The sequence below is a fragment of the Oncorhynchus clarkii genome, chromosome 21 (assembly GCF_045791955.1).
Source record: "Oncorhynchus clarkii lewisi isolate Uvic-CL-2024 chromosome 21, UVic_Ocla_1.0, whole genome shotgun sequence".
NCBI classification, from domain to species: domain Eukaryota; kingdom Metazoa; phylum Chordata; class Actinopteri; order Salmoniformes; family Salmonidae; genus Oncorhynchus; species Oncorhynchus clarkii.
The window spans coordinates 36033415-36045887 of NC_092167.1; the positions used below are offsets into that span (position 1 = coordinate 36033415).

General features: G+C 40.8%; 1 protein-coding gene across 1 annotated transcript in view; it reads right to left on the bottom strand.

The window, feature by feature from the left end:
• LOC139378978 (phospholipid-transporting ATPase ABCA1-like) overlaps positions 1-12473 on the bottom strand; it is a 269741-nt gene that overhangs the window by 102869 nt on the left and 154399 nt on the right. The window contains exons 29-30 of the mRNA XM_071121640.1: positions 6739-6866; positions 131-232 (exon numbers count right to left, since the gene is read on the bottom strand). Of these exons, the coding sequence (XP_070977741.1) occupies positions 131-232; positions 6739-6866 (230 nt within the window). The remainder of the gene's footprint in view (positions 1-130; positions 233-6738; positions 6867-12473) is intronic.

Here is a 12473-nt window from a genome sequence, read left to right on the forward strand (position 1 = left end):
ATTGGGCGGCTTGCTTCACTTGGAGAACTTTATGGACAATCTAGCAGGAGAAACACTGCAAACAAAACATATGCAGTAATAACATGGAGGGAGGGAGAGGTGTGTCAAAATGGCCGCTGGTCATACTCACGGTATAGGGTTGTTAGCCATGCAGCGAGTCCCAAACCCAGGATTATTCACCAAAGAGTTCACCACTTGAGCAACCTCTGTATTATTTGGCGGTCCATCATTGCTGTAATGAAATTGGACCTTGTTAGTTAGACTAACACTATGCCTTACAGGAGGGCTAATTATCAACATAATCCAAAGCAATCATCTAATCTTTTAATTGCCCGCATCTTGGACAAATAAAACATCTCCAGTCCCCACAATAACAAACATTTCTCAGATCCCACGTCTCAGGTTGATAAGGAACTAAGTGGTGGGTCTGCCGTTGACTGAAAAGCAAAATGAAGCATTGTGGCTGTAAGAGCCGAACGTCAGGCAGTCCATGCTCAAAGCAGTTGGATCATGCCCTGACCAAGTCAAATCAAAATGTATTTGTCACATGCGCCGATTACAACAGGTGTAGACTTTACCGTGAAATGTTTACAAGCCCTTAACCAACAATGAGTGTGAAGTAAAAAAACAGATAAGTGAAAAATAGAAAATAAAAGTAACAAATAATTAAACAGCAGCAGTAAAATAACAAGTGAGGCTATATACAGGGGGTAGTGGTAAAGAGTCAATGTGCAGGGGCACCGGTTAGTCAAGGTAATATGTACATGTAGAGTTAAAGTGACTATGCATTGATTATAAACAGAGAGTAGCAGCAGAGTAAAAGAGGGGTCTGGTTAGACCTTTGAATAGCTGTTCAGGAGTCTTATGGCTTGTGGGTAGAATACAAAGCCTTTTAGACCTAGACTTAGCGCTCCGGTACCGCTTGCCGTGCGGTAGCAGAGAGAACAGTCAATGACTAGGGTGGTTGGAGTCTGGCAATTTTTAGGGCCTTCCTCTGACACCGCCTGGTATAGCGGTCCTGGATGGCAGGAAGCTTGGCCCCAGTGATGTACTTGACCGTACGCACTACCCTCTGTAGTGCCTTGTGGTCGGAGGCTGAGCAGTTGCTATACCAGGCAGTGACGCAACCAGCCAGGATGCTCTCGATGGTGCAGCCGTAGAACCTTTTGAGGATCTGAGGACCCATGTCAAATCTTTTCAGTCTCCTGAGGGGGAATAGTCTTTGTCGTGCCCTCTTCACGACTGTCAGTGTGTTTGGACCATGATAGTTTGTTGGTGTTGTGGACACCAAGGAACTTGAAGCTCTCAACCTATTCCACAGGGAGTACAGGAGGGTACTGGGCACGCACCCCTGAGGGGCCCTCTTGTTAAGGATCAGTGTGGCGGGTGTGTTGTTCCCTACCCTTACCACCTGGGGGCGGACAACCAGGAAGTCCAGGATCCAGTTGCAGAGGGAGATGTTTAGTCCCAGGGTCCTTAGCTTAGTGATGAGCTTTGAGGGCACTATGGTGTTGAAAGCTGGGCTGTAGTCAATGAATGGCATTCTCACTTAAGTGTTCCTTTTGTCCAGGTGGGAAAGGGCAATGTTGAGTGCAAATGAGATTGCATCAAGTGAGGATCTGTTTGGGCGATATGCAAATTGGAGTGGGTCTAGGGTTTCTGGGATAATGGTGTTGATGTGAGCCATGACCAGCCTTTCAAAGCACTTCATGGCTACAGACGTGAGTGCTACGTGTCGGTAGTCATTTAAACAGGTTACCTTATTGTTCTTGGCCACAGGGACTATGGTGGTCTGCTTGAAACCTGTTGGTATTACAGACTCAGTCAGGGGACTGGTTGAAAATGTCAGTGCTGCATGCTGGGTGTACACATCCTGGTAATACATTTGGCACTGCGGCCTTGTGAATGTTGACCTGTTTCAAGGTCTTACTCACATCGGCTATGGAGAGCATGATCACACAGTCGTCCAGAACAGCTAGTGCTCTCATGCATGATGCTTGCCTCAATGCGAGCATAGAAGTAATTTAGCTCATCTGGTAGGTTTGTGTCACTGGTCAGCTCGCGGCTGTGCTTCCCGTTGTAATCTGTAATAGTTTGCAAGCCCTGCCACATCCGACGAGCGTTGAGGCTGGTGTAGTACAATTCAATCTTAGTCCTGTATTGATGCTTTGCCTGTTTGATGGTTCGTCGGAGGGTATAGCAGGATTTATTATAAGCTTTCGTGTTAGAGTCCCGCTCCTTGAAAGCGGTATCTCTACCCTTTAGCTCAGTGCAGATGTTGCCTGTAATCCATGGCTTCTGATTGGGATATGTACGTACTGTCACTGTGGGGACATCGTCGTCGATGCACCTATTGATGAAGCTGATGACTGAGGTGGTATACTCTTCAGTGCCATTGGATGAATCCCAGAACATATTCCAGTCTGTGCTAGAAAAACAGTCCTGTAGCTTAGCATCTCCTTCATCTGACCACTTTCTTATTGACCGAGTCACTGGTGCTTCCTGCTTTAGTTTTTGCTTGTAAGCAGGAATCGGGGTATAGAATTATGGTCATATTTGCCAAATGGAGGGTGAGAGAGAGCTTTTATGCATCTCTGTGTGGGGAGTAAAGGTGGTCTAGAGTTTTCCCTCTGGTTGTACATTTAACATGCTGGTAGCGATTAGGTAAAACGGATTTGAGTTTCCCCGCATTAAAGTCCCCAGCCACTAGGAGCATTTTCCTGTTTGCTTATGACCGTATACAGCTCATTGAGTGTGGTCTTAGTGCCAGCATCAGCCTGCGGTGGTATATAGACAGCTATGAAAAATGTAGATGTAAAATCTCTTGGTTGATAGTGTAGTCTACAGCTTATCATGAGATACTATTGCTCAGGCGAGCTAAACCTTTGGACTTCCTTAGATTTCATGCACCAGTTGTTGTTTACAAATATACACAGGCCATCGCCCTTTGTCTTACCAGAGGCTGCTGTTCTATCCTGACGAAAAAGCTTAACACCCGCCAGCTATATGTTAATCATGTCGTCGTTCAGCCACAACTCGGTGAAACATAATTTATTACAGTTTTTAATGTCCCGTTGGTAGGGTATATACGTGCTCGTAGTTCGTCTATTGTATTATTGATTGATTGTACGTTGGCTAACAGGACTGATGGTAAAGGTAGATTACCCTCTCGGCGACGGATCCTTACAAGGCACCCGGACCGTCATCCACAATATCTCTGTCTTTTCCTCCTGCAAATGAAAGGGATGAGGGCCATGTCGGGCGTCCGAAGTAAATCCTTCCCATCCAACTCGTCGAAGAAGAAGAATTCCTCCAGTACGTGGTGAGTAATCGCTGCCCTGATATCAAGAAGCTCTTTTCGGTCATAAGACAGGTGGCAGAAACATTATGTACAAAATAAGTTACAAATAACGCGAAAAAACATACACAATAGCACAATTGGTTACGGGAGCGTAAAACGGCATCCATCTCCTTCGGCATCATTAGTTCTATCCTGGTGGAACTTTGGGGGTTTAAGTTACTGGACTAGATACTGTAATCAGGATTTGATTAGGTCACTAAGGGCTTGGCTCACTGAATCAACCAAGATTAGGAGGATGGGTATATTTACAGTATTTCCATCACTAGATAGAGAAATTGGCCAAAAGGAAATTAGATCAAAAGGAGTGTATATTGTATTGTTTTTATTTAAAGTAGTGCAAGATACCCAGCTAACATGCAACCGTGATTAGTGTAATGAAGGATGACAGAGTAATAATTTTACGGCACTGGCATTTTGTTGAAAACATTACATTTACAAATGAAAACATACCACTTAGCAGGTATGGATGAGAAAAGCTCTTGGCATTCTGAATGGAGCAGATGTCAACATAACATAAACTCTGTGTGTGTGTGTGCGTGCGTGCGTGCATGTGCGTGCGTGTGCATGCGCGTGTGTGTATATATGTGTGGTGTGTGTGTGCACGTGTGCATACAGTATGCTCCATCTGTTTGTGTACATCAGAGCACTCTACGGTACTTATGTGCCTGGAGGGAAAACAGACAGTTTACAAATCAATGTATAAACAAACTCTGCTCTTTATCTTGGCTCTAAAAACACAGCATTTCATAAAGATCATAACTAGGGTCCAGCGTGGTCACTGCTGGCCAATGGGATTAGTACAACGTTTATAGGCTCATTTATCTCTCATGAAGGTCAGTCTAAAGTATATAATTTCCTCCGCCATAAGCGAGGAGAGAAATCGAAGTGGTTGATTGCAAAAATGGATTATGCTCAGCCATCTGTTTTACCATTAATGATAGTTGGGAATATGTCCCAAATAGCACCCTATTCCCTTACAGTGATCTATTTTTGACCAGGACAGTACACTATATTTGGAATAGGGTGTGATTTGGGACACAAACTGGGATGAACAATTATTCAAGGTAACAAGACTATTGGGGGGACAAAATAAACACAGAGACACACTAGAACTAATCTTGGTTTATGTACTGAAAGAGAAAATCTTACAGTAGTAGTAATAGTCAATTTAGATGCAATGAATTAGATCAAATAATGCAGATCTGAGTGTTGTAATACTTATGTAGCCGACGCCTACTCTCTGAAATAAAATATGGCTATTTATTGAAGAGGCATAATGCTCTGGCAGGAAATATGTGTTTCCTTTAGTGTAAAATAAAGTGGTTGCTTTCTCGTAAGACTGCCTTGGAAGAAAGATTGGTTTCTCATCATTACTTTGGTTGTATAACCTCCACTCCATGTCAGATGGATTAACTTTAACTTAAATATCATGGAGTAGGGATCAGATTGCACATTCAACTCACTCCTTTCAACTCCCCTCTCATCTGAGAGACGCATTGTATGGATATCACATTTTTAAAGAAATTAAGTCTTAAGAATATTTTGTTCATGGGACAAGCCTAATCAGGTTTATGTTTGAATCGAAAAGTGTCATCAATGTTCGACCATACTGTTCAAATACTCCATTATTAAGGGATATGAAGTTGCATTAAATTGCACGGCATAGACATGATGTTATTCATGTTCATTTTAAACATTAGGAGCATAACAATTGCTTTTTAAACCAGCCGTTTTAACCTGAATTTGCCAAATTCCCAGGGCACGTTTAGTTGACATTGACTATTTCAGCTGGAGCATGTACTATATACTCTCTCTGTCTGTGTAGAACAGGATCGAGCCTGTTGTGGCTTTTCCAGAGATCACATAGGGAAGTGTCTTAAAATAATTCACGGGAAAGACTATGTGCAGTAATTGACCACAGACAATGTCAGAGAAGTGAAAAAACTTCAGCTTGCTAATGGTGACACATACCAAGGCTAGTTTTTGGTTGTTCTGATGAATACTGCATATTTAATGTGGTGTAAAAATTGCAGTTAAGACTCACTGCTTTAGTCTAACTTCAACTAAGAAGGTGAAACTCTAGCCAGTGAAAAAGGCACATACCCGCAATTTCCATAGCAACCATTTAAATAGTTAGGTGGAGTCACTGCTATGAGTCGCTCGTCCCTCAACTGACAGTGCAGGCGGAATCATTGCGGTATCAGACATAAGACAATGCTAAGAAGGTGAATCTCTAGACAGTAAAAAAAAAAAACATACCTGTGATTTCCATAGCAACATGCCTGATAGTTCTGTTTAAACCGTCCAACTGGATCAATCTATTACAATGCTCTCCCCTGAATAAAATAAGCAAACCTCCGTAGAATATCAATGAGCAGGAGGAGGGAACTCTATGAAATATTCAACATGTTTTTCACATTACTTCTATTTATTTTAATGTATTTTATAAGCAAACCCCAAAATGCAATGCAAGAAATTCTCAAAAAAAATCTGTTACTGTAAGTATAAAAACCAACTTGCCGATATGTTACAGTATGTATAGAATATATATGGTGTCCATATTGGAACAGCCTCAATCTCAGCAGAAAAAAAATCCAGCTAAATATAAGTGTTTTTCTGTGACACTTAAACAAGGATGAAAAAAAACATTGTTAAACCAGCTATGCAACTGATTCCACCATTTTCCGTCCATCTACACCAGAGCTCAGACGGCATCCTTATAAGTGTGTACAATTAATTATGCCTTGACATCTGGGATTCAACTCAGTGTTACTGTGAGTGAAGGTATATCTTCTGTCCATCAAATGGGCAGCTATACGTCTCCTCATGAGATTAATAAAAATGTAACTTTATTTCTTTGACAGATTATGCGAGTCCGAGCTCAAACATTGGATCCTGACATGCACTGCCATGTCAAGGCCGAAGCCAGATTATTACCCAGTCAGTTTGAACACATTGGAATTTGTGAGGCATCTACACTGCTCTCTACTCTCCCCCAGAAAGACAGTAAATCTCAGTGCCAAATATCACCATATTGGTGCACTATATACAGAATAGGGTGGCATTGGGGACACAGTCAAATTCATTCCAATATGCCAAAGTCTTCAAAACAAAATTCCCTCCAAACATTGGTACTAGGAGCGATCCACCTCCATCGCCTATGTGGTTTCTGCATTCAGATAAACAGTATGCCCATTATTCTTAACATCATAGTAGAATGACTTTATATTTTTTATAACTCTTTCTATCTGTCCTGCTCAGGTTACCCTGCTGAGTTTGCTACGTTTACACAAATGCAATACAAATCTCAGCATATTCACCTGTACTGATAAAGGTGTGATTATAAAGTCAGAGAGCATGATGTTTCAATGGCTCACCTGTAGAATGTCGTTTGGGGCAGCCCGTACATCCATGGCTGCAGCTCCAGATTAGGGTACTCAGCAAAAGGGGGAATGATGACGGAAAAGATGAGAGACAGGCAGACGAAGACAGCTGGCAGAATCACCTGTGTGACATTGACATGATATCAGAATCTGCTGCAAAATTACACTTCTTTGGCAATGCCTTTTTTAGGTATCCTATCCTGTGAAAACACTGTTACAGAAGGCCGATACAATGCGTTTAATATCAGTTAATGACAATTACTGACTATCCACATAACTTTCTTATTTAACTAGGCAAGTTAGTTAAGAACAAATTCTTATTTACAATGACGGACTACCGGGGAACAGTGGGTTGTTCAGGGGCAGGATGACAGATTTGAACCTTGTCAGCTCGGGGATTCGATCCAGCAACCTTTCAGTTACTGGCCCAACGCTCTAACTACTAGACTACCTGCCGCCCTGTTACATGCATATCTTATATACAGTATACTAATCGGCTGGCGGGTACGAGCGTTGGACCAGTAACCGAAAGGTTGCTGGATCGAATCCCCGAGCTGACAAGTTAAAAATCTGTTGTTTTGCCCCTGAACAAGGTAATTAATCCACTGTTCCCTGGGCGCTAATGATGTGTACAGTATGTTAATTAAGGCAGCCCCCTGCACCTCTCTGATTCAGAGGGGTTGGGTTAACTGCGGAAGACACAGTTCAGTTGAAAGCATTCAGTTAAACAATTGACTAGGTATCCCCCTTTTTCTTGTAGTATCTAAAGTCATATGTGTTACAATACTACTTTCACCAGCCAACCAAATGAAGCATTTTCCCCGCAGAATCAGAAAAGGGGTGTAGTTTCATGTGTCCGACTGAGGCTCCCTTGAGGGAGCATTGAAGTGTTATTGCGCAATCCAATTAGCAAACGCTGGGAGCGATCGGGGATAAAGATAATAATATGTCTTTTCACTTGTCATGTGCTTTCATCCAGAGTGGAACGTGCTGTACTGGACTGCATACTTACAATTCAATTCAAACTAAGTATCATTACCACAAATCTGCTATGGTGGGTTTGGCCTTGGAAAGAACAATGCATAAGCAGAAAATACCTCATCACTACTATACAGTATGGTGGTGGATCTTTGATGGTATGGGGCTATTTGGCTTCCACTGGTCCTGGGACACTTGTTAAGGTCAACGGCATCATGAACTTTACCAAGTATTTTGCCAAAAACCTGGCTGCCTCTGCCAGGAGGATGAAACTTGGCCGCAAGTGAATCTTCCAGAAACCTTTCAGTTACTGGCCCAACGCTCTAACTACTAGGCTAACTGCCACCCTGTCACATGCATATCTTGTATACAGTATACTAATCGTCTGGCGGGTACGAGATAACCCCAAGCACACATCTAAATTCACCCCATAAATTGCTTGAACATAAAATCAACATTTTGCAATGGCTATCTCGCCTTCCGGACTTGAACCCCATTGAAAACCTGTGGTTTGAATTGAAGAGCGCAGTCCATAAGCGCAGGCAAAGGATATCAATAATCTAGAAAGATTATGTGTGGAGGAATGGTGTAAGATCTCTCCCAATGTGTTCTCCAATCCCATAAAATGTTTTAGAATAATATAATTTTCCCATGTTTTTATCGCTCAGCATATTCATTTTTATGTCTTTTTAACTCATCTTTACCAAGGGATCCAATCATTTTGGACCACACTGCATATAAATCGTGTGTGTATGTGGTGTATGATTGCATACATCTGTCTGTCTTGTGTCGTGCATTTGCATGTGCACGTGTGCTTGCGTAGGTGTGGAAGACACGGAGAGGTGAAATCATAACATCCAACGCTACTGTAGTAACATAACTCCACCCCTACCCCCATCATCACCCCCACCCTCTCCGTTACAATCCACAATGAAAGTGATGCACACAATCAGACATGAGACCAAACGCTTTTATACCCTCGTCAATTATAATGCTTGCCGTTTACTTGTTTTGGCTGCCTTGCATGTTCTAAAGAGTTTGATTAAACACTTTCAAACACTTGCTTTGTCAACTGCCGCCTACTTAGGCATAATTCATGTTGCGCTGTTCTCTTTTCCTGCCACCACGACATCCCCCCTTTTCTCTTCTCCATGTAAAATGTTCCCTTTTCATTTCCATTCTTGGAGCTGACAAAAAGGTCATAGACAGAATGGACAATATCTTTCATCTTTAAACACTTGTACTGCTGGATACTCCACTGAAGATGGAAATTAATTAATTAATTACATGCTGCAATTTCCGGAGCCCATTCATACAATACAAATGAAAAATGCTATATTTACCTCAGAGTTCTATGTAAATGCGGGCGCCGCTAAAATAATAGTCTGCGACAACTGAAAAGCCTCTAAATGAGATAATCCTGAACACACACACTTTCTCTCAGATTGTAAATGTGTGTGGCATCTGGTAGTATTTCTTCTGTGAACACACGCCAAACAATAGAGAAAAGTCATTAAGTTCACAATGTGCTCCACAGACTACGAGTTTACCACACTCTCAAATTTGTTGAAACAAGGAAGATAATAATATTAAATGGGTACAAACACCAAAACGAAATTATAGTGTTTTCAGATTCACTGTAAAAAATAACTGATTAATTTTATTACATTTAATTTGAGGGCAGACTGGCTAGTTGGCATATTTGGTATTTGGTATTTTATTAAGATCCACATTAGCTGTTGCAAAAGCAGAAGCTACTCTTCCTAGGGTTCACACAAAACATGAAACATAATAGAGAATGACATAATACAGAACAGCATTAGACAAGAACAACTCAAGGACAGAACTACACACATTACATTTTAAAAAGGCACACGTAGCCTACATATCACTGCATACACACAAACTATCTATGTCAAATAGGGGAGCGGCATTGTGCCACGAGGTGTTTCTTTATCCGTCTTTGAAACCAGGTTTGCTGTTTATTTGAGCAATATGAGATGGAAGGAAGTTCCATTCAATAAGGGCTCTATATATTACTGTACATTTTCTTGAATTTGTTCTGGATTTTGGGACTATGAAAAGACCCCTGGTGGCATGTCTGGTGGGATAAGTGTGTGTGTAAGTTGACTTTGTAAACAATTTGGGATTTTCAACACATTAATATTTCTTATAAATAGAAGAAGTGTTGCAGTCAGTCTCTCCTCAACTCTTTGCCAAGAGAGACATGCATAGTATTTATATCAGCCCTCTGATTACAATTAAGCTTAACTAGGTCTTTCCTTGCAGCACTGGATCATACGACTGGACAATAATCAAGATTAGACAAAACTAGAGCCTGCAGAACTTGCTTTTAGGAGTGTGGTTTCAAAAAAGCAGAGCATCTCTTTATTATGGCTATACCTCTCCCCATCTTTGCAACCACTGAATCTATATGTTTTGACTATGACAGTTTACAATCTAAGGTAACACCAAGTAATTTAATCTCCTCAACTTGTTCAACAGCCACTCCATTCATTACCAGATTCAGCTGAGGTTTAGCACTTAAGGAATTATTTGTACCAGATACAATGCTCTTAGTTTTAGAGATGTTCAGGACCAGTTTATTACTGGCCACCCATTCCAAAATAGACTGCAACTCTTTGTTAAGGGTTTCAGTGACTTCATTAGCTGCGTATATGGTTGACTCATCAGCATTCATGAACACACATGCTTTGTTTAATGTCAGTGGCAGGTCATTGGTAAAAATAGAAAAGAGTAGAGGCCCTAGAGAGCTTCCCTGCGGTACACCACACTTTACATGTTTGACATTAGAAACACTTCCATTAAAGAAAACCCTTTGAGTTCTATTAGATAGATAGCTCTGAATCCACGATATGACAGAGGTTGAAAAGCCATAGCACCTACATTTTTTCAACAATAGGTTAGGGTCAATAATAGCAAAGGCTGCATTGAAATCAAACAGTACAGCTCCCACAATCTTCTTATTAGCAATTTCTTTCAACCAATCATCAGTCATTTGTGTCAGTGCAGTACATGTTGAGTGCCTTTGTTTTTGTGAATCAAATTGCTTGCCTATCCAATTGCGTGAGAAATGCACAGGGCCTGTGCGGTGCACATATTAGGTAGCACATGCTGCATCAGATATCCAAAAGAAAACTGCATCCAACATGCTAAATGCTAATCTTTAAATATCTGATGTAGCATATGATCTAATATGTACACCGACCTACACATAAAACAGACCATCAACCATAGAGGTATATGATACACTATTATCTGTGTAATATTTCATTCTATGCCATCAACAGGGATTTTGATATGCATCATATTCATGCCAACATGTTCTCAATCCATCCTACCACTCACACTTGTCTTTCTTGCCAACACTGACTTGGCTTATAACTACTTTTATCAAGAACATTTTTTACTTACTATGACTGTGATATGTCATTGGTCGTGTACAAATACCCGTACTAGCGTTCTAAATAGTAGGCATTTTGGGCATGTGAAAAAAATGGTTTTATAGTATGTGAAATTTCGAAAATGTATTATGCTTTAAATGCCAGGATGCCATAGTCATTTCTAATTTTCATCTAGTAGAATTTGTTGCACACTATTGAGGAAGAGAGTTGTCTTTTGAGAGCCACGTGTATCTGACCACAGCTGATAATCAGCTGAGAGGAGCTCTGTACCAAAATGGAGGTATGGAGGGAATCAACACAACTGTGTATTAGATGACACATTCTCAGTAGGATGAGACTAGTATGCTGATACTTGTAGCTTGCTGCATTTGTTTTTACTAAACAGTACATTCTAAATAGTACGTAATGCGATTAGTACACAGTATGTCGTTTAAGTAAGTAGTAGGCAAGACAGATTTCGGACAAGGCCGTTGTCTCACCTAGCTATGTTAAGATGGATTCACTAACCAACCGTAAGTTGCTCTGGATAAGAATGTCTGCTAAATTCTGAATCTTCCACATTATACAATATACAATGTTGGCCTTTAAATTATAAACAAGGTTAATTGACCGGAAATAACAACAACGATAATAAATTAGACTAATTCAGCTAATAACAAAGACTCACTGCAAAACACAGCCTAATTTGATCACTAATAAGAGTTAGTTAGCAATTGATGGAACATTTCAGAACACCACAGAAAGCTATTTTATGTACCAACTTAAGTAGATGTAACCTTGTTACCATTGGTTACATATCTGAGAGGAAGTCACCGAGTGCAGCTCAGCTCATCAATTAACCGACTAGTGAATCACAGGAAAATAGAGAAACTGTAGAACAAAGCGACTGGAAGGTCAATGTCGTAGGAGATTATAAAACACAGACTATTTTCTTTCAATTCCCTGTATGCTACCTTGTAAATTGACAGAATTCACTTTTCAATTAAATTGTTGATGCAATATGAGTTTACAATTATATAAGGAAGTAGAGACTCCTTTCTTTGTGGGTAAAAGTTGCCGTGTCATGGGCCTGGTTTCCCGCCTTCAATATTTATTTGTTTTTTCGATGACTGAAGTGTAAAGTTAATACCAATTGTTTGGCATAGCACACAAAAGTGTGACTAAATATCTGTACACTTTGCCACAAACTACCGTCAGTGTTCAATTTACACATTAACTATTTAGTGTACCAAACGTGTCCGGGGGTGCCCAATGTTGAAATTCTTTGATTTGCCCCCCCCTGTCACTTGAACCATGAATATTGTATTCATCCCTTTGGGTGCAACA